Source organism: Passer domesticus, chromosome 4, assembly GCF_036417665.1.
Source record: "Passer domesticus isolate bPasDom1 chromosome 4, bPasDom1.hap1, whole genome shotgun sequence".
Classification (NCBI taxonomy): domain Eukaryota; kingdom Metazoa; phylum Chordata; class Aves; order Passeriformes; family Passeridae; genus Passer; species Passer domesticus.
The window spans coordinates 41,294,667-41,316,696 of NC_087477.1; the positions used below are offsets into that span (position 1 = coordinate 41,294,667).

At 41.3% G+C, this 22,030-nt stretch overlaps 2 protein-coding genes across 7 annotated transcripts in view; both read left to right on the forward strand.

The window, feature by feature from the left end:
* Nucleotides 1-10,955, forward strand: part of ARFIP1 (ADP ribosylation factor interacting protein 1) — a 40,595-nt gene extending 29,640 nt beyond the window's left edge. For all 5 annotated transcript variants that reach the window (XM_064417391.1, XM_064417389.1, XM_064417388.1 and 2 more), the window contains 2 exons: nucleotides 1,763-1,937; nucleotides 9,358-10,955. In XM_064417391.1, coding sequence (XP_064273461.1) covers nucleotides 1,763-1,937; nucleotides 9,358-9,513 — 331 coding nt within the window. In that variant the 3' untranslated portion in view covers nucleotides 9,514-10,955. The remainder of the gene's footprint in view (nucleotides 1-1,762; nucleotides 1,938-9,357) is intronic.
* Nucleotides 10,956-16,070: 5,115 nt separating this feature from the next.
* Nucleotides 16,071-22,030, forward strand: part of FHDC1 (FH2 domain containing 1) — a 36,883-nt gene continuing 30,923 nt past the window's right edge. Inside the window, exons 1-2 of one of the 2 annotated variants that reach the window (XM_064417385.1) lie at nucleotides 16,071-16,164; nucleotides 20,798-21,429. In XM_064417385.1, coding sequence (XP_064273455.1) covers nucleotides 20,947-21,429 — 483 coding nt within the window. In that variant the 5' untranslated portion in view covers nucleotides 16,071-16,164; nucleotides 20,798-20,946. Of the gene's footprint in view, nucleotides 16,165-16,307; nucleotides 16,545-20,797; nucleotides 21,430-22,030 lie in introns of those variants that run through there. The other variant, XM_064417384.1, reaches the window with a different exon arrangement.

Genomic DNA, 22,030 nt, shown 5'->3' on the forward strand with positions numbered 1-22,030 from the left:
GCCTCTGTTGATGAATAATGCCTGCAATTCACACTTTGGTTTTTATGCAGATGTTTCAGGCTTGGTCAGAAAGGGGAAAATAAACCAGAAATTTCTCAGCGAGTGAATAATGGCTTTCTTATCCTGGAGAAGGTTACTTTTAGATGTGGCATAGTCTTCTAAAGCTGGGTTCCTTTTTGCTGTCAGGGACTTGTAGCTCTTTCTGATGAGTGATTCCATTCTGACTTTCTTTCACTTACCACAATAAAGTGCCTTTTTTTTTTTAATTTGACAAAAGATGTAGTTTATACATACAATTTTTTGTGATATTTGGGTTTTTTTAGGCCCAAAATTGCAAACTGCTGGAGTTTTGAATTTCCCCCTCTTTTTCAATTGTTCTGTTCTAATGCTTATTTTTGAACAACATAGTAGGTTATTGTTTTGATATTTAGGTAAACTTTCAAAGGCATGAAAGGTAGAATTAATGTGTAGATAAGGTATTGCTTTATTTTTTACATGTATTTTGGAAAAAAAATAATTGGTTCATACATCCAGGTATCTCCTGGAAAATTTATGCAAAATACATCTGCTGCAACTGTTCTTGTCAGTCATTTTCAATATATGGTTCTTCCCTCTTGAAATACCTTTATTGCTTTCCCTTTCTGTTCACTAAAGATATCAAATATTTTTCCATTTTAATAAGTCAAATAAATTATAAAGGTTCTTCACTGACATGGCCAGTCCATCATTTTGCACTGTGAAAATAGGTCGCGTTTATTTCTGTGCCTCTTCTTTCCTGGTCCCAGTTGCACTTGAGCATTCATCTGTTCCCCTCTTCTGTCAGATCTCTGTAAGTTTAATGGTTTCCTTTTAGGAATTAAGCCATAAATTACATATAAATCCTCAATCATAGTGGCAGTGAGAATCAGGAGGAGGAGCCCTGTGAATATTGCTCCTTTTACCTCCGAAAAGTTTGTCTTTTTCTTTTGAGCAGTTACATGAACTGAAAATTGTGGATTATAACCAGTTTTTAATCCTGATTGGCTTCCAGTTAAAGAAATATCTATAAGAAAGCATGTTTAAAAGGCCAAAAGTAGTGTGGTTTGTCCCATTAAAATAGGTGGATGTGCTAGGTTCCATTATTTGACAACTACAGAAAAGTATGGAAAGAAGAGTGATGCTTTGGGCAGGGCCGCACCATCTTTTTGCAGTCTGTTTTTCTGTAGGACAGACAAGTTCTCAGAAAAGTATTTGTGGAAGAGCTATGAAACTGTCCGATTAATGCACATGGAGCAGCCTGGAGCATGCTGAAAATGCTTTAGGTCAGAGTTTGGTGTAAGTGACCTGTTCCTCAAACATCTGCTTGAAGGGGGCGTTATGCTCTTCATGTGCCTCTTACTTTCAACACAAACTCTCCAGTGAACTGATTCAACAGCAGAAGAATGACCTGAAAAATATTTGCTAGCTGTTTCTGGGTTAGTAGGTTGAGATGTCTCAGAAGAAGCTCTGACTACTGAAGCCTGTACAAAACAGAGGGGCTGAGACAGGAACAGAAAAGGGAGGGTGCTTGTTGAGGCAGTTTTATACAGTGTGCTTGATAAATAGGAGGAGGGAGGAAAAAATTTGCCCAGGTTTGTTTTTTTGTTGTTGTTGGTTTTGGGGTTTTTTTCCCTGTACTTAACTCTTTTGTCCAATTTCTGTTGTACTTGGACTTACAAGTGAGGTCAATTTTGAGGCACTGCCCTTAGATGGTTCTTCTTTCCCTTTTCCTCTTTCTTCCCAGGATTGAATACGATGCTTATCGAACAGACCTGGAAGAGCTGAATCTTGGCCCTCGTGATGCAAACACTCTGCCAAAGATTGAACAATCACAGCAGTTGTTTCAAGTGCATAAAGAGAAATATGACAAAATGCGTAATGATGTATCTATAAAATTGAAATTTTTGGAAGAAAATAAGGTAAGCTACTACTTCTCATGTTATGATTAGGAGTTTTGTTCTACAAGTTACTGCTTTGAAGATTTAAGTTGTTACATCTTGAAATGTGTATTCATTTAGAAGTAGAGCTAGCAAAGAAAATAAGCTGAATTTTCTGGATTCTTGCTGTATCACTGGGGGACACACTTATAGAACAAGCAGCTTTAGAAGTCCCTAATCAAGCTGCTCCAGCTACAAATAACAAACATTGTGGCAGTAAGTTTCTTGTTGATATAGGAGGTTTCAAGTTTGCAAAAACATTCCTTTTTTCCAGTGTACCACATTTAATGGTTAAATGAGTCACATAATTACTGATTTAATATTCAAAGTAATAAGTACGTTTGGCAACATTGTCATGGAGGTTAGGCACAAAGAAAGTGACAGAACTATGAAGATGCTTCTTCGAAATTGGGCTTTCTTTAAGAATTTGAACTGAGAAAAAATACTTTCTATAATTAATGCCATTATAGTTTCTTAATTTACAACAGGATTCTTGAACTGTTGGTTTGTAGGGTGAGGGGGGGGGTTTTCTGCATTTATTTCAACCTTACCATTTCATCCATATCCTCTTAATGATGGGATTCTTACCCTTCTTATTCTACACCAGGCAGAAATAAACATGCCATACGAAACTTTCAAACTGTCCTTTCTTTGATAAATACGTCCTTTAAAATTGTCTCTAATTAAATGTGAACATTATGGTCTTTCAAGATCTAATTTTTGTTCATACTCATGGTAAATGTGATGGTTATAATTATGTGTGGCTATATTTCTTATGTCTTCAGAGGAAGGAAAATGTGATTAAAGCTTACATAGGAGATAGTTGTCAGTTTATCCAGGGTTAACATTATCAGTGGGTTAACATTTTCAGTATGAGTTGATTAACATATTTTGAAAGTTTAAACACGGGTAACAGCCTGTCAAAGAATACATGACTGGCCCCAGATTACAATAGCAAACCATGCTCCTTGCCTGGAAAGGAGGAAAATTTAAAGGAAAAATCATAGGGACAAGTTAAACCAATTCAAATAGATTATTATTTTGTATTCTTGCATATGTTATCACATATTCAGTTGCATCAGCTTCTTAAAATAAAGATGAGGCTCAGGGAAGAAACATGAACCATGAACAGATGATAAGAAAAAGGTTGAGAAAATAAGCAAATTTTCTGGTTTCCAAAATAATATATGCTTAAAACATAGCTCCTGAGCACTGTTCCTTCATACAGGCATCTGCCTTAGGACTCCCTGGCCTGGAATCACATAGCCAGCAAAAGTTGGCTTTGTGATGGACCAGATCATCAGGTGACTGAATTGGCGTTGGCCTGACTGTACTTCTGGTTCTTGCTGAAAAAACTGGAAAATAAAAGGATTGAAAAAAATTCATATTGAAATTACTTTTCTTGAAAAAGCTGAAGTCTAATCGAAATGCTGATACTGATTCTTAAATCAGAAAATGCTCCTGAGAACTGGATTTTAAAACTGTGCTAGATTAAAAACAGGTATGCTGAAGGTGTCTTCCTGCTCTCCCCACCTTTGTTTTGTTCTTTTAATAACTTAGTAAGTTATTTGCTACCACTACAATGTACCTCTGTTAAAATGGTTTCATCCTTCCAACTCATATCTGTGCAGGAATTTTGATGCTTAAGTTCAAATTAGTTTAAAATAGAACTTACCCTGCTTCCTCATGGTTTCCATTATCTATATAACACACTTATCAATTTATGTTTATATGTATAGGAAGGTTTCAGAGCCAAAAGCATTTTATTTCTACCTTGTACAAAACACATTTCCATAATTTTTTAAACTAAATTAGATAGTTTAGGAAACACTAAAGAAGTTTTCTTCCTAGTGACAGTCTTGAATTAGACCAAGCATCCTGTTACCAGTCACAGCCTACAAATTGTTTCTGAAAGAGATTGTTTTTTCCTTCCTGCCTTTTAGATTAATACAGTAGGGAATCTCACATGCTTAGGCCTTTTTATCAGTGGCTGACATTTCTCAGTTTTGACATTAGAGATGTAAAAATATTTACTAAAGGGTGTGTGTAATTTTGTTCCCAAATGAGCTATAGAAAGGACTTCCTTTACACTTCAGTATTGGCTTAAATATAATTATCTGCTGAGAGCTTTTCTGAGGCAAGTTTTATTTTCCTTTTTTCTGTTTATTGTGTAAGATGACATTGTGTCATCCTGGCCATGTTTGAAGGGAGTGAAGGAAGCAGCTCACCCTGTGGTGTAGGAGTAGCAGGTAGGATGGCTTGTGCCTGCCTTGGGGAAGAAGGGCGTACATTGATGGAGAAGCAGTGGAAAGGGAAAATGATGTGTTGCTGTTTTCAGCAGGGTCCCTGCTCTGAGGTGCAGAGCAGCAGTGCATGAACCTTGCACTGCAGTGGCCTTGGACAGAAAAGCTCAGTCTGTGGTTTGCCAATCTTTTGTTTCCTGTGGCTGAGAGCTCTGGCACAGAAGCATTGCATTGCCTTTTACACTTCAGCTGCCTTTCTAAAAAAAAAAAAAGTGTAAGAAGGGAGCAGGAGCAGCAACAATTGTGTGCTGTCTGCTCTTGGTGGTGTAGTTCTGTAAAGTACTTGTTCTCAGCAAAAAATGAGCATTCGAGTTTTTATAAAGGCTGTAGGTGAACAGAACTTTGTTTTCTGAGCAAATACACTCAGTCTCATCCTTTGATGAGAATCTGTTTTAAAGAGAATAGCTACTGCAGGAGAGAGAGTATTTGATATTCCAGGAGGAGCAGAAGGAGAGATCAGGAGAATCTTTGCAGAGTTCCTGTCTAAGACTGGTTGGTAGGACTGAGATGGGTTACAGTGTGTCTGATAACATTTCTTAATTAAGTGCAGAGATCAGATATAGAACAGAATAAACCTGAAACAACTTTTTAGTTCAGGTTTTCCCTGTTCTTGCTGTTTATGGCAGCATAAATCCATTGGTTCAGTCAGGAGCAGTTCAGCTATCAGCAGTGTGTTCCTAGTAAATGATGCTGCAAAGAACCTCTGAAGCCAGTTTAACTGGCTGGTGGGCTCCTGTTGGTCTGTGGTGCTGCAAATGTCACCAAAGAACCCATAATCTAGAAGGCCCTATCTTGGTTTTCCCTATATGGGGAAAAGGCATCACATGTTTGCAGTCTCTTTGTGCCTGTTCTCCTCGGTTCATATGCTAATATTTCAATTAAAAGCCCTCAAAGGCTCAGAGAGCTGCATTTACAGTATAGCTGGAATTGCAAGTTTGTGTAAAACCAAGATACACAAGATTTCTATTGACTTTTATTACAGCATTTGATCTGAAGTTAGAACTCATTTTTCTTATTGCTGATACAAAGTTTTATTGGTGCTATCCCCAGCTGATAGAGCTCTGTAGAAGTTTGTAGCACTTGCTGATGATTATAATAATAGTTGCATTCAAAATCTGTGTCTTATAAATAGTTATTTTTTTTAAATAAGGGTGATGGGCTGTTCTTAGCTCAAAAATTTCTGTAATTTCTGAAAACAGTTTTAGAAGGTTTTGTCATTTTGATTAAAAAACCCTCTTACTCTTGGATGCACTTGAGAAATGTCAAATATCATTCTATGTAGAGAAAGAATATGACTGCACTTCTGTGAATTCTGCTTCAGGAGTTTGAGTCTTAAATGCTTGCTTCTTTAAATGAAAGCAATCTGCAGTCCAGTGGAGACTCAGATGAGGAAACTATTTAGACTAAGTACCTTCAAATTAAGATAGCTAGGAGAAAGGATTATGATGGTTGTGAGGGTCATTGAAATGGCTGAAACAGGCTGAATGAGGAGGGTGTAAAGAAATATGCACTTACTGTGCCACAGAAAATGCAATGTTCAGAGGGAGGTGGGGAAAGAGGGCAATATTTAGAAAGAACTGAAACGTTAGGAGCATTCCATGTGAAAAATCAAATCCGACCTATAGTATCTTCTATATATGACACTTAAGTCTCCTGTGTGGGATGAGTCTACATGTAGGTTTTTGTGCTTATCCACAATGTTTCTTTTTTGTTTTGTGATATGTGTGCCAGTTGTATTACGGAGTGCTTACTCTGCTTATTGTTAGGAGCAAATAGGTATATGTAGTTAATTGACAAGGAACAAAGATTTTAACTGTTGTTCAACTGTAAAGCACGATGGCTTTTTGACATCTATGTTAATCATACATTGGAACCTCTATTTTAGCAGCATACCATTAGCATTTTTTGATTGAGGCAAATCTTCAAACACTTCTTTCCTGGAATCTCTGCTGCAGCTTGGTGATCAAGAGTTGGCCTTTACTGCTGCAATCTGACAATTGTTTCAAGGCTTTGATGCAAAAAAAATGTGATCCCTTCATTCCCCCCTTTTCCTCCATTGCCTTCCGTCCAGTGTTTATGAAAGTGTTTTTGCAGCTGTGTAGAGAATCAGATTGGGGAACTGATCCAGGTCAAAGCAGATACGTTGTTGTCTGCTTAATTTTAATCTAGATCTGTTCTCTGATCCAGCTGACTGCATATCTGCATGAATGTTTTGCCAACAGAGGGCTAAGGTGAAATACAGTGTAGAAGTTGCAATCAGTGACTGGATATGGGAGTGGGTGAGATACTTACCCATTCCCCAAGTTGGAGTAAGATTATTTCAATGGAAGAGTGGGTAAATTTGAACTTGGTTTTAAATGAATTGTTGGGGTCCAGTCCTTAGCTGTGGTTGCAGATGGTTTTGGTGTGGACATTGGGTATTTTGAGGTGTTACAGCTTTTTCTTCTTTGCTGGCTGCTGCTTCATAATAGAGCTTCTTTGTACAGTGTCAGACAGTTTAAGTGGTCTTTTTCTAGAAAAACTTTATTTTCAAGTTACTTGAATGAAGATGTGGAAAAGATCCCACCATCACTTCAGGATTCACTTAGCAATCAGCTTCTGGAGGCGGAGAATAGAAGTTGTAACACTTTGAACCTCTGAAACCAGTTTGGTAACACTCATGAAATTTATACCACAATCATCTAGGGTATAGAACCTCATACAATGAAGTAGCTTTAGTAGTTAAAAAAATACCTTCAAAACAAACCGTATTTTTTCAATCCAGATTATCTACCTCTACACTGTCAGTTCCTGCCTCTGTGTGTGTACATGCACACATCCTTGAGCCTAGGCCTGACTGAATTTTTAAAATTATCAGAAGATTTTTGGGGCTGTTCACAGAACGTTTATGTTAAAAGCTAGGCTAACAAAATACCAAATATAGTCTCAGACTGATGAACTTGGTCTGGGAGGGGAGGTTTGTTACCTGTTTTATTTGAGTTCCTATAAACTGTATGAGTAAAACTGTTGTAGCATTTTAATAATATGCTATAACAGTGAGTGTACTTCTCTGTAGACTTCCTGGATGGGATTGCATGAAGTCTTACATGTCAGTGATGAAAGAATCAGCTCAAAAAAAGCACTGTGCTTTCTATCTGAACTTTTAAAAGCAAACCCTTTATGTTGTTGTGACATTTTCCACTTATAAAGTGTAACATTTTGGTAATTAACATTTTTATAGATGAAAAAAACATATGTTTATATTCCTGTCTGCCCACACAAACGGAAGAAGAGGCCACCTTTTACGAGTCAAAAAATAGTTTGAACTCTGTTTGAACAAGTGTAGTAAGCCAAATCCTATGTCTCCTAGGTGTTAAAATCTCTGTATGTGATAAATTTTGTAAATTCTTCTGTAAATGAAAAAAAAGGTGTCTAAAGGTATAATGGGGAATTCCTTTCTAACCATTTACACTTCTCATGTATTTTCTTGGAGAGCCTTTTGGTGGAATAAAATATCATTTTACACTGTTAATGAGACAAAAAGCCTATTCTTTGGCATGTATATCTGAATTATTAGGGGAAACATAGAAGACATAGGGGTTCCAGTTTTCAGATTGTCAAAGCAACTTAGTTGTAAATTTGGGCCAGCAAAGAAGAGGTTATCACTTATTTTTTGAATTGAGTCTATTCAGTTAAAAAAAAAAATTATATAATCAGAAATTTTAATTCTGTGCAGAATTTTTATATATTCCTGCAGGGATGCACACACACATTCTCAGCCCTTTATTCTCAAGGAATTTTTAAAATATATTTGTTACATTTCTTAGTAAATGTTGCACTCTTCAGGTGTCATAGCATGTCAGATATAATGGTGAGGGGTTTAATTAGAGATCTTTCATTAAATGAAGAAGATAAGGTGTTGGTTTTTTTTTTTTTTTTTTGAGTTGCATGCTTTTGAGAGAAGCACAGTAGCCAATAACAAAACAACCTGTTAAAACAGTCATGGCCCACCGGTAGGCATAGGCCAAACCTGCCCAAGGACAGTTTTGATTCCCAGCATGACAGAAGTAAACTGTCCCCTTTGGATTGAGAAATGAGACAGTGATCTAAAATTTCAGTAGAGAAAGCTTCATCTGTTACCTCCCACATCTTGCTTTGGGGCTCACTCAGCCACCTTGTTCCTCTGTTCCCTTCTATGTTGGCTGCCTGCTGCTGAGCTCAGCCTTGTAGGCTGGAAACAGGTACAGGGCCATCACCACAGGGATTTGGGGTCTGACACAAGAGTAAGGTGGTGCTGGGCTGAGAGTATACTCAAGAATGAGAAGGGTTTGGCTGCAGGAGAAACTGGACAGATGCCTTTGAGCATACTGCTGTCCATTCACAGCTTCAGGTTTCCTGGTGTGCTAGGATGGAAATGTAACATTTGCTTAACTTTGACTTCATCACTGTGGCTGCAGCTTGTTATCATAGAGAAAAACAGTGGTGCCCTCCAGCTGCCCTTGTGCTCTTCTCCCAAGGTTTTGGTTGCTGCTGGGACAGGTGTATTTCATCACTACTTTTCACAAATGTTAGAGTCAAGATATTGTCAAAGTGCTGTAAATAATCCTGTGTTACAGGAGATATTACAGGCAAGAAATATTGCTGGGAGAAAAACAGCAGTTTAATTTCATTTAGGTATCCATGAGCTGGAAAGCAGCAACTCTCTGCAAGGGGGGCAGTGCATGAACTGCACACTCAGACAATGCCCTTGCCATGTACTGTTTCAGGGAGGAAGGTCCATTTGGCCTGCAGGCACGTATCTTAGAGGTTTGGCATCTAATTTCAAGGCATCAAGTACTTGTAATCAAGTGTTTGATATTTGATAACATTATGCTGTTTAGTGAATTGTGTTTGCTCTGTGCATGCTGAGTTGGTTTTGACTGTTAAACACACTTTATGAAAACTCTGAATCACTTTAATGTTACAGAAATTCATATTTGCCTTTCGTATCTGTATTTTTAAGCTTTTATTAAATAAATCCATAGGAAGTGTGAGCATTTCAAATACACCTATTTCTTTATAGCTGACCTGTGATGATGTTAACATCAACCTCCTCTTAATGTCTCTCTCCTTGCCTGCAGGTGAAGGTATTGCACAATCAGCTTGTTCTGTTCCACAATGCCATTGCGGCGTACTTTGCTGGCAATCAAAAGCAGCTTGAACAGACACTTAAACAGTTCCACATCAAATTGAAAACTCCTGGAGCAGATGCCCCATCCTGGCTTGAAGAACAGTAATTAGATCATAGAAGAGGACCCAATGTTAACCTAAAATTCTTTAAATCTGACAATAATTAAGGGTTGGGGTTGAAGGACTGTTGTGATTCTTGAACGGACAGCTTTAAATTTTTTCCCCTTTTATAATACTGTAAAACTGAATTTGATAGGAAAGTGGGTGACTTTAAGGTAACCAAACATGATTTCTGTAATTTCCAATATAGAACACTCCTTTTGTATGTAAAGGTTGGCAGTTATTTCTGTAATTGGGATAGGGGAGGGAAAGAGGGAGGGGAAACAAAACTATTATAGATTTGCACTGACAAATGATGCTTGTGATTTCTGGTATTTTGGTGGCTAGTCAAAATATTTGCAAATGGAAGTTTACATGATTTGTACCAACATCTGGTATTTTATAGATGAATATAGAAAACATCTTTAGTAATTTTCGTATGACTTTTAAAAAAAGGAGAAAGTTAAAAAACTATTTTGCTGATGAATACTATAAGGCCTATATGTAATATCTGCATATAAGGCAGCAGTAGCAGATGGCTCATTGACAAGTGGAATTGCAGCAAATGCCTTTTTTAATTATGTACCTTTCCATTAAAGGGTTAAAAAAACCAAAAAAACACTAAAGCAAGAATCACTGTCAGTCTGAGGCTTCTGAGCACACGTTTTTGCTTTGCACCAAGTGGTTTGCTGAGTGAGGCCAACCATTAAATTTACTAATTTCATTTAAAATGTTTCTTTCTCTATGAAAAAAATACCGTACTAGCCTTAAATCACAGGTATGTGCCTTTTTATAAGATAATATTTTCCACCAGTGTACATAATCTAAGAACCCTTTCATGTAACAGTTTGTCAGTCCCCAACAAGGGGAAGACGACCGTGTAAATGCTGTGTCATTGTACACTTAGAGCAAGTTAAAGCTTTAGCTAAACTTCATGGGCAGGTATGATTGTGAGAGGAAATCAGGCCAGTATGTTTTTTCTGTTTAATTGAAAAGCATACTTTGGTAATGGGAGTAAAATGGAGGACACATTTTTAATTTCTTCATCGTTTCTGTAGTCCTTAAATGTAAAATTATATGTCAATTTTATCATAGACATTTTAAATTCAATATATTGGAGTCCTCATTTGCACATGTTATGTTGCTTTATGTTATGTTAAGTAAAATGAAATACTTCAAATATGTTATTTACAATGGTGTGGATTGTATGATTTATGTACTGTACGTTCAAATGCCTTTCAGCTGACATTCTAAAGTTTTCTGTGTTTAACACAACTGTAATGTAACTGTAAATCAGACTTTTTAATCATTCCTCATTAAATTCTTGGCCTGACAGAACCTTCTTTATGTTTTTGTTCTGTCAGAATCTCTTGTAATAGCTCAATTACGTTCCCTAGAATGTATATCCTCTGTGAATTTTGTATTCATATTAAATATGTTTGCAGTCAAACTTTCTTGCCTTGTGATGGTTAAAAGTAGAAGGGAGCTTCTCCAGTGAAAGCTTAGTCCTGTTTTTGTGAGTTGTCACCCCTGCCCAGGAATATCTCTCAAAGCAGTGCTATGTAGTGATGCTATTTTAACAGTGGGCAAGTTCAGCTGGAAAGTAAATCCATAGTGAAACAAATCTTTTAATATATGTGGTTTTCAACTTGAACTTCTGAAGGAAATTAAATCTTATTTACAGTTCTTATGAAGCCATTGACTTCCACTGAATCCTGGCACACGTGTGGTACGAGGGTGCAAGGAAAGTGAGCTGAGTGACTGTAGGGTTGAACTGGGAAGTGCATTATTGCAGGGGTGAAGAATGCAAACCCACTGACTACAACTGAAGTATTGAGCTTTCAGAACACTGTAGGAAAAGAGCACATAAGGAACCTGTGCTCTTGGTTTCTCCCTGAGATTGACGTGTCTCCTGCCTCGGATCGCTGCTACTCAGAAGGAACTCACCTGTCAGAAATGGTAAGAGTGAACTTGAGTCTGGAGTTGCCTTAAGAAAGACTGACCAATGTGGCATTGTGCAATCCTCAAACTTTTGCAATGGCTTGAAACTGCTGGAGTCTCTTCACCTGGAAGAAAAGGTGGGTGCAAAGAGATTACTTGCTAAAACCTGTCTGTGTATTGTTTAATACTGGGGGAAGGAAGAATTACTTCCATTTTGCTCAGCAAAGCAATTGTTCTAATGGGTAGCCTCAGTGAGGAGGGTTGTCTCTTCAACTGGTCAATAAGTTATTAAACTGATAGTAGCCTGCTGTAGTACTGTAGCTTTCTTTGTCACTTCTCAAATGCACATGCTTATGAAATAATTCAAGCTCATATCTTATATTTAAAATTAGCTTTTTAGAGCTAACCAAATTTAGAAACTTGGATCAAGAGATTGTAAGAGAAAAGACACTTCAGCGTTTCCAATGGGAATTAATTATGGTTGTGAGGCTTTCTGATCCTTGCAAATGAGCATTATAAATATCTCAAGGTTGTAATGTGGCCTTTATCTAGGTGGACAGTTGTCAGGATGGGGTGTTTTTGTTGTTTGTAAAAGAGGCCATACCCATCTTGTAGAGACTTGTCTGTGACAGATTTCATCTCTGTTAAATTGTTACATTAATGCTTACAGTGTTATGTGAGGTTTCTTAGGATGAAGAACTCAAAGCAATTAGTAACATTTTTAGATATGCTGTTGTAGCTGCTGTACCAGAGACTTGGGGAGCTGTTCTGATTCTGTGACCATACTGTAAGTTATCTGGCTTGTTTGAAACTTGTTGCTCATGTTATTTTGTTTGTCTGAATTCTACAAACAGCTTTTTTGCTCTAAAAATGCTCTTTGGCCTACTTCATGCTTTTACAAGCCTCTTACAAAGAATGTTTCTGGTTACAAAATATATCTGTATTTTTATTTGGAAAGAGATCTACACAGGCAAGAATATAGTAGCACACCAACATAATTAAATTAACAGCTTTTTTTTCAATCTTCAGTCAACTGGTTTTCCCAGAAACCTTATCTCTAGTCTGTCTGTCCTTTCAAAAATGATCAAAGTAATGTAAAAGGAAAGCTAAATGTCCGCCTCAACTCTGTTTTGAACTGAATGGGGGGCATATTCACTTTTTATGCTTTGCTTATCTGCTCTTGTTCCTTGTTGTGGTGTTATAACAAGTGAAAGCTATTGCAATTATTTAGCATTCCTCATCTGCAATTATCTTTAGGTTTGGAAGTTTTTTTTAGTCTGGTTATCTTTTCCATGTTGCATGCTTGGTGTAAGAGTTGTATTAGTCAAAAAAACTTGTACATTAGTTGTGAATCTTATAATATTTTATGGTAGCTCCCACCCTAAAATTAACCAAACTACCTGTTGCTAAGCTGTGTCAAGATGAAAGGGGTTTTTTTGTTAGAAGATCTTTATTAGACAGAGGATTTGACTGCTGCTTGGTTTATTTTCTCTCATTTCTTACTGTTTATTTCTCTTTGACATCTTTGTGTTCATTCTGGCTGCTCTGGTGTTAAAGGTAGGGATACACAGAAAACAGAGTTCTCTACCTGTGACAGCACTCTTGTTCACCTCTCTGCACCTGTTTTCACCAACATCCTTCCTCTTCATTTCCACGAGTCTTGTGTGGAAACCAGATGGCCAGGGACATGGGGGTGTTCACATGTTTGTCATCATGGCCATGTTTGAAGGGAGTGAAGGAAGCAGCTCACCCTGTGGTGTAGGAGTAGCAGGTAGGATGGCTTGTGCCTGCCTTGGGGGAGAAGGGCGTACATTGATGGAGAAGCAGTGGAAAGGGAAAATGATGTGTTGCTGTTTTCAGCAGGGTCCCTGCTCTGAGGTGCAGAGCAGCAGTGCATGAACCTTGCACTGCAGTGGCCTTGGACAGAAAAGCTCAGTCTGTGGTTTGCCAATCTTTTGTTTCCTGTGGCTGAGAGCTCTGGCACAGAAGCATTGCATTGCCTTTTACACTTCAGCTGCCTTTCTTTAAAAAAAAATAGTCTAAGAAGGGAGCAGGAGCAGCAACAATTGTGTGCTGTCTGCTCTTGGTGGTGTAGTTCTGTAAAGTACTTGTTCTCAGCAAAAAATGAGCATTCGAGTTTTTATAAAGGCTGTAGGTGAACAGAACTTTGTTTTCTGAGCAAATACACTCAGTCTCATCCTTTGATGAGAATCTGTTTTAAAGAGAATAGCTACTGCAGGAGAGAGAGTATTTGATATTCCAGGAGGAGCAGAAGGAGAGATCAGGAGAATCTTTGCAGAGTTCCTGTCTAAGACTGGTTGGTAGGACTGAGATGGGTTACAGTGTGTCTGATAACATTTCTTAATTAAGTGCAGAGATCAGATATAGAACAGAATAAACCTGAAACAACTTTTTAGTTCAGGTTTTCCCTGTTCTTGCTGTTTATGGCAGCATAAATCCATTGGTTCAGTCAGGAGCAGTTCAGCTATCAGCAGTGTGTTCCTATTAATTAATGAATACTGTATCTTACTGTGCTAATTAAATAATTATACATCTTGCTGCCTTTTAAAGAATACCAAGGACTGTAAAATCAAGCAGTTAAGTGATAAATAATGCTAAAAACTAGTGGTGCCTGTTCAGTTTTGATTTGCCTTTCTTACATATGCATATGCCTCATGCTAGTTTTATGTGATGGTAGTAATTAATTGCAGGGTTTTGTTTCGAGAGCGTAACTAAGAGTGCCTAATTTTGAGCCCGAATATAACTTGATTTTAATGTGACAAAAGTATCACAATTATTTTTCCTTTTATCAAAACTCTGTAAAATTCTAGAGGGATTGTAATGAAGATGGCACCTTTTTTAAGTGGTGTAAATTGCTTTATTTCCATTAGATCTGTTCAGCCATTAGATTTGTGTTCATCCTAAAGAAATGGAAGCTCTGTGCTCTGAGGAAAAGCAGAGTTTACAAATACAAGGTGTTTTTTTACTTCTCATAAGAAAAAACCTTTAAAAAAGTAGTCATCCTGAAAACTGTCTTGAGTATTTCATTAATTTGAAATCTTAAAAAATTAACAGTATGATTTGGTTTTGTAGTATACCAGCTCATCTAAATGCTATCTGTTCTAGGGAGGTGCATGTGTTGTTTATTATAGGTGGGGCCACTTGATCTACCTATTATTAAAGTTGCCTAATACTTCCTACTGTAAAGACCAGTTTTCAGTTGTTTATAACTCAGATTAATTTTAGCCGTGTGGGCAAAATATTTGCCTGTTGAGTGTTACATGTTTAGGTGAAAAAAATCAGCTAAAAATTTATAATTAATTTACTAACATGTTTTGGAAAAGTTCAGGGAGAACAAACCCACAGGGTGAGGAAAAGTGAAGAGTTTAACTTCACATCCGGACTGGCTCCCAGGTCCTCTGCTGTCCTGTTTGGGTTCTGACTTTTTAAATACAATGCCATTATGCAAGTCTCTTGTTTGGCTTGCTCTTTCCGTCTTTTCCAGAGAACATTTGTGCTCATGGCTGGCAGCAATGAAAACAAGTCCCTTTGGCTCCAGCACAAGCAGTTACAGTCCAAGCGGCAAAGCGCTTCCTCGCCGATGACCTCAGGGCTGACCTGACACTCTCGAGGAATGTCCACGCTGGCTCAAAGCTGAGCGTGTCCTCTCCAGCTGCTGCTAACCCTGCCAAGCAGAGATGTGTGCTGTGATGGGAATTGCCTTTTACTGCAGTTGGACTCTTTTCATTCAGTGAATTTTCAGCTTAAATTACTGGGTCCTGGCATTACATTCCTTAAATTTTGCTTTTGTTCTAATATTACTTTTTTAAATTGAGGTGACTAAAGCAGGCTGTCCTGCCAGACCAGTAGGTCACATCTCTGGAACTGTGAGCAGGAATGGTGTAACCTCTGCAACCATGGGCCTGGGCTCCAGGCCTCCTCTGGTCTCCCACTCTTCCTCCGGTTGCTGCCTCCCAACACCTGAGCAGAGTTATTAGCGCAAGTGAGGTGCTACACACTCAGGTAAGACACGAGTTTGTCCTGCTGCTCTTGCCTTCCCACCCCTGCTTCTATCAAGGTGTTTTCTCTCTCCTGTGCTCAGCTCTGGTGGCTTATTAAGCAGGACTGGAAGTGAGGTTTCTTCTTCCTCCCTCCTTTCTCAGGAAAAGTTTCTGTTTCCACCTTTGGAATTTGCCTTCTGTAAAAAGTAGTGTCAGGGTACGTGGGCTGACTATTAATTGACTTGAGTGAGATTCTTGTTTGGCTTTACTTTACTGACACCTTTACTCTTCCTAGGAAAATGTTTTTATTTTAGACATAGGATTCAATCTCTTGATAAATTATTTTAGAATCATTTGTATTTGTTTGCTGTCTTATCAGTCGATGATACTTTGGCTTTTGGGCATCCACAACTCACATGTGCTGCTGCCTGGAGCGCTGTAAGCCAGGGCCGTGATCACATCTTAAATTCGTCTGAGGTTTTCTCACACCGTCCGCTTTGGGAGTCACAAGGGGCCCGTCTTGCTTGCTTTCCCCGAGCTTGCAGGGCTGAGCCGGGGGGAGCGCCGGGGTGAGGGATGCGGGATGGAGCGAGGGATGCGCTTGCTCGGGAGGGTGGGCAGAGGGCGAAAGGCTTCAGCCGTGGAGAGGAGCCCGTCCCTTGCAGCCGGGCGCGCTGCCGGTAGCACCGCTGTCCTGTTCCTGCAGAAAGAGTTGCTGTGAGTGCGGTGACAGCGTGCGGGCAATGATGGATGGACGGACGATGTGTCGATGGAGCTGGCTTGGATCCAGTGCCCCCGGAGGCGCCACTGCGCATCTCCGTCCGCCGCGGCGGCGGCACCGGCGCTGCGTCGCGGGTCGCTCTCCTCCCGCACGGGCTTTTCGGGGGCGCGGGCCGGACAGAGGGGGGATCGAGGCCCCGCTGCCCCGCGGCAGGGCGCTCCCGGGGCCGTCACCGTCACCTGCCGCGGCTCCGCCCGGGCGCGCCTGCGCTGCCCCGCCCCGCGCTCCGGCGGCGCGGCCGGGCCGGGCGCGATGGGAGGGAGCGGCGGCGGCGGCACCGGACCGGGCTGCGCCGCGTGCTCCCGCGGGCGCCGAGGTGAGCGGGGCGCGGGGACCCCCGGGCCGGGCGGGGGCTCCGCGCTGCCGGGGGGCGCGGCCGGGCCGTGCAGGGGGGTCGCCACCCTCCTGCGTGTGTCCTTCGCCGCCTTCCCGAGGCGGAGGAGGAGGGAGCGCTCCCGGGGAGACGGGCTCCCCTTCCCGCGGGACCCCGGGCCCGGCCGGCCCCTGACACAGCGGGAGAGCCGCTGCCGCCGCTCCGCTCCCCTCGCTCGGCGGGGCGGGCGCTGTCCCGGGCGCTGTCCCCGGATTTCTCCCGCGGGGCGGGCGCTGCCCCCGCCGCGTCCTGCGGGGCACAGCGGGGCCGGGGCGCGTCTCGGGCGCCGGGGTCCGGCGGAGCCGCAGGGCAGCGGGCGCGGTGTTAGCCCGGGTGCAGCCGAGCCGCCAGCGCCCTCCGCGGTGCCCCGTGGCCTGCGGCGTCGGTGGAAGGGAATTACGGAGTAAGGATCTGCCGCGGCCCCTCGGGTGGTCCCGGCGGCACAGGGCACCGCAGCCTGGCACCTGGTGCGGGCGGAAAGCACGGCGGTGCGGCTGGGCTCCTCCCGAGGGAGCCCTTTCCCTGCGGCGGGGCGAGCACCTGGGAGCCCGAACAAGAAATAGCCCGAGTGGAGCCCCCGGCCGAGCCCCGGCAGGTCCGTGCCTGGCCCGGCCGAGCTGGCGGGGACGCGGTGCCGCACGGCGCTGTGTGGGATGCATGGAGCGAGGAAGTGCGGTGTCGCTGAATAGCGTGAGCTGAGTGTTCTTTGTAACCCGCAGATTTTGGCCAGATCAGGGGATGGTTATAGGCGTTTGCAGCTTCTCTGTCTGCAGTCAGCAACTAGTTGCTCCCTTTGCCTTTCGTATGGTTGTTGTTGAGACACAGACACCCAAATGCTGTGGCTGGGCTCGGCGCTGTTCTCATGAGAACTTGGAGGGTGCCTGATACAGAAACGTGGGCAGGGGAGAACTTAAGGTGTGAGTTAAAGGGAGTCAGTCATGTCTTGCAGTATGAATTATGAAATGCCCTTCAGTGCGCCGTGCACCTCACCTGTTCATTTGTGTATGCAAACACAATCTGTGTCCGTCTCAGTGGCAACTGCCTTTTTTGCAAGAAACAAATTACTTTTGAGTGTTTCTCTTACCTGGGGAGAAAGTTGTCCCCACCCTCTAACTTTTAAATTACATTGCCAAGTTAGATTAGGCTTGACTAAAACAATGAATGAGACAAAGAAATAAAATATTTCTTTTATGCCAAATATGGGCACAATTAAAACGTGCAGTAAAGATGTTATTTTAGAGCTTTGGTGCTTCTCCAGCTGTTTTGGATAACAAACATGCAACAATGAAGTATAATTGCAGCGTCTTAAACGTTTGTTCTTTGGTTCATTTTTTTCCCCCCTTTAATCCTTTGAAAAGTGTGGAGAGGCTCCTTAGGAGTTAAAATTTTGCTTGGCTTCTATTATGCATCCCGGTCCCAGCGTGTCTTGGTAATCTGTAGCTCACAGTTGGAACGGCTGCGTTGTTCCCCACCTCCTCTCGCTGTTCTTCCTGCTCAGAGGCACCTGCTGGTAGCAGCAAGCAGCCCAGAACCTGTCCTGGCTGCCAGCTTCTCTCCTCTCCCACCCACGGTAGCGGTGGGAGCTCCGCTGGGAACAGCTTTGAGCTGCTGCTCCAGAGAGGCAGCATGAGAAGGGAATTTTGACCAGTCTCCTGGTATCTGGTAACTCGAGACTGCCATCCTCTTACAAGCAGGTGACCTCTGTCACCTGGATCGTGCTTATCTGTCAGAAAACAAAGCTGAATGCCAGCCTTTATGCTGTGCCTTTCCTTTCGTGCCTTCCTTCCAAATGCTGATTCCTCCCCTTTCCTGGTTCTGGCTGTTACCTCATCTAAAGCAGTACAGGGCTCGTTGGATTGAAAACAGTTTTTCCTGTTCTATCTATCTTTACATCTAGGTTGGGATGTTTTCTTCCCCGTGCCTTCTCCACTCCTTTCACTAGGAGTGTCCCTTGCCTGGCGCAGAAGCGCTCAGGTCTGAGATCAGTCGTTTTCCTCCCCTGTGTGTTAGTGCTGGGACTCTGATGATTCATCTCCTACAACTCTGTTCCATTAGGATTTGATCCTGTTTTTCCTAAAGCATATGGATTTATTGAAAGTCTCAAAATGAGGTTCTTGAATGTTGCCTGGGGCATGGTTGGTCAGTCTGTCTGTGTCTTTTTTTTACATTTTTTTTGGTGAATGTGTGGGAACCCAAGTTAGAAAATAATGATGTTGAATACTGCTTTGTATGATGGTGGAAAACTAGCTAATACATTTTTCATTTTTAAATAAGTAGTAGGGAGGAAAAGTGTTTTTCCTAGTTGAGTATTTCTTTAAATTAATGCAACACTTAATTGCTTTGAGTGGTTAATCTCCTTCCACCACCTTGCACCTGCTTTTTTATGCCTCTCTGCTTCTATGATCATGAATTTGGGAGGAGAGGCGTGAACATGCAGAGCCCTGTAATAGCAGCTGGGCATTAATGCTGACTTAAATTTGAAGCACTCTGTCCTGATCCACTTTCTTTGTAGCTTCTCTCCTTTTTACCATGCCATTAAAATATTTTCCATCATGCTTGTGATTTATACAAGTTTTTATATATGTTTTCTACTCTTGTAAACACCTGTATAACGAAAGGCATGAGATTGGAAAATCTGAAGCAGGAGAGAGGAGCTCATTGTTACCTGAGCAAGGTTTTGAGAAGAAAAGGTACAGTGGATGATTTTGTGTTGTTTTCCATTGATTTCAGTGAAGCTGTGAGTGGCTGAGTCCTTGCAGACCAAGAGCGAATTTGCCCTAAGGCTTGTTTCTGTGACTTGGGTCTGTTCGTTCATGTATGGTCTAGTGATGGATCTCTGGCAAAAATAGTGAAGTTTTTTCATCACTATTATACAATGTCAAATTGATCTGGGTTGCTATTAGCTCTGTGTGAACCCTGCTGACGAGGCATACCACTAAGTCAGTGCCAAATTTCTGATCTGATGTTCTTCTTGTGCCAGTGCATTACTTGGGCTTTTTCTGGTGAGTTTTCCTGAGACTGAGTTTTCCTCAGACGCTGTCTGTCTCCTATCTAAGTTTGTATTGTGTGGCATCTTTGAATTTTAACATTTTTTCTTGTGAATTCCCAAATATGTTTTTTTTAGATAGCTTCCAAATTTCCATAAAATCATGAGATTCCTCATGTATTTGAAACACTTCAGTTTTTCTCTGAGACTTATGAATTAAATATGTTTCAATAGACTCAGCTTATCAAAAGTGTGGGGTTTGTGGAAGTCATGCTCTTACCTGAAGGCTTGCTGCTAATAACAGCATTTTTTAGAAGGTGGCAGTATAAGAAAAGTCTTAAAACCCACTATGATTCCTGTTAAGTTGTTTTATGAGATAATCTAGAGGAAAAACCTTCCCAAAGTATTTAAAGCTTTGCATATGTGCAATGCTTAGGATGTGTAGGGTCCTGTGCCTCCTACCAGCTTCTCTGTCCTTTCTCTCTTTCTGTTGTGGAACTGGCACTGTTAACTTGGATGCTGAAGTAAATTATAAAGGACAGCTCGATCAAACTGTGGTCTTTCTTCTCTGAGTGTATTTTGGGAGGTAGTGCAGTCAGATTAATAATACTTTTAAGTTCATGCTCAGCAAAGACAGAAACTTTAGGGATTGTACACTATCTTTGCCCTTATTGACATTTGTGTGAAAAATACAAAGGCAAAAAAAGTAGTACACTAGGCTAGACTGTTAAATCATCAGCAAATTTTTAGCTGGTTTTACGCGGTTTGGACCATGGGTTTAGAAGATTCAGACAGGGTCTGTTTGATGCAGTTAATCCAATACCACAGTTAGTACTGTGTGCAGTCAGCTTTAAAGGCATACCTGAAATTAGCAGTGGAATAATATTTGTTTTAATAATTTGACATAACTATATCCTCTTACAAAATTGAACTGAATGGAGATTAATAGGTAGTTTTGATGCCCACTGTGGGTGATTTAGAGGTATTTTTGTGTTTATATATGTTCTTGAAATCTGGGCACCTGAAGCTGTTTGAAATCTTGGTGTGGATAAATGTAAAACTACTGCCCTGTGAAAGGCTTTTGATTCACTAAATTTTCCTTCTGGATTGAAAACTTGATAGCTGTTGTACCTCAGTTTTGGGTCTTTTCAGTGCGAGGGACAATGTCCAGTGTCTGTGATCTGAGTGTGGCTATTGTCCTTTGTCGCAGGTTGCGGAGATGGTACAGTCCCCTCTTGTGCTGCCGCCGCTGGCAGATAGGGATTGAGAGGGCGTGATCCCAGCGGCTGCCGCGCTGACTGCTCAATGTTTCAAACCCATCCAAGGAAGTAGCACTCTCCCCTTCGGGGAGGCTGTAAAATGCATGTTATGAATTGTCTCTCCTTGGTCAATGATAAAGAGAATGGGGCAATTCCAGTTGCGACGGGATTGATGAGCGAGGATACGACGACAGCGCCTCAACTTTCTCAGCCTGCAGCATCGCCGCCCCCCGCGCCATGTCCCCTCACAGGGGCTCCCCCAGCCCCTCCGCTCCCCCCGGGAATGCCACCCCCACCGCCACCCCCTCCTCCGCTGCCTGGGCCCAACATACCCCTGCCTCCACAGCTGGTAAATGGGCACGACAGCCACGGCAAAAAAAAACGAATGCGGAGCTTTTTCTGGAAAACTATCCCTGAAGAACAAGTCCGTGGTAAAAACAATATCTGGACAATTGCTGCAAGACCACAGTATCAAATTGATACGAAGACAATTGAGGAACTTTTTGGGCAGCAGGAGGAAGCCAAACCCCAGGACTCCCGAAACCGATCTTTAAAGTCTTCGTTTAAAGAGACTAAAGAGGAGGTAAGAATTAAAGTAAAACCTCTTTTTTTACATAATGCTGTAGGAGTTTATGTGAATTCTGCCTCGCCTTATTCTCTTTCTCTGTCATGTTTCATCCTTACGGCAAATTTGTCTTGATTCAAAGGAGAGGGGAATGATGGGAAACACAAACTCTTTGTTCTTAGTGGCACATATTTGTTTTTCAAAGAGCTAACTGTGTTTTATTATTTTAACTTGCTAAGTGCTGTGATTTGATCACCTGTTAAAATAAATATGAATAAGTGGAGGGAGCTGAAAGCATCTGTATTTACTCATGTTGGATAGCCCTTGAGTTTCCAGTGTGGAACACAATTGTATTATCTCTTCAAGTCTTGCTCTGTGTCTGTGATGCAAGCAAGATGTTGTACATGCAAACATGTACCAGGCAGGAGAGAAGAAAATCCTTTTTGCAAGGGTTAATGCTGTATATGCCCACAGTATCCTGGAGACATCAGGAAGGGAAGTGCCAGTATGGCAGCAAGGATATACAACATAATATAGTGATTAAGGGTATTTGTTATTTCATAATTTTAAAGTTTCCACTTCCATAAACATGACTTTCCTGCTAAGAAAAACTTTACTT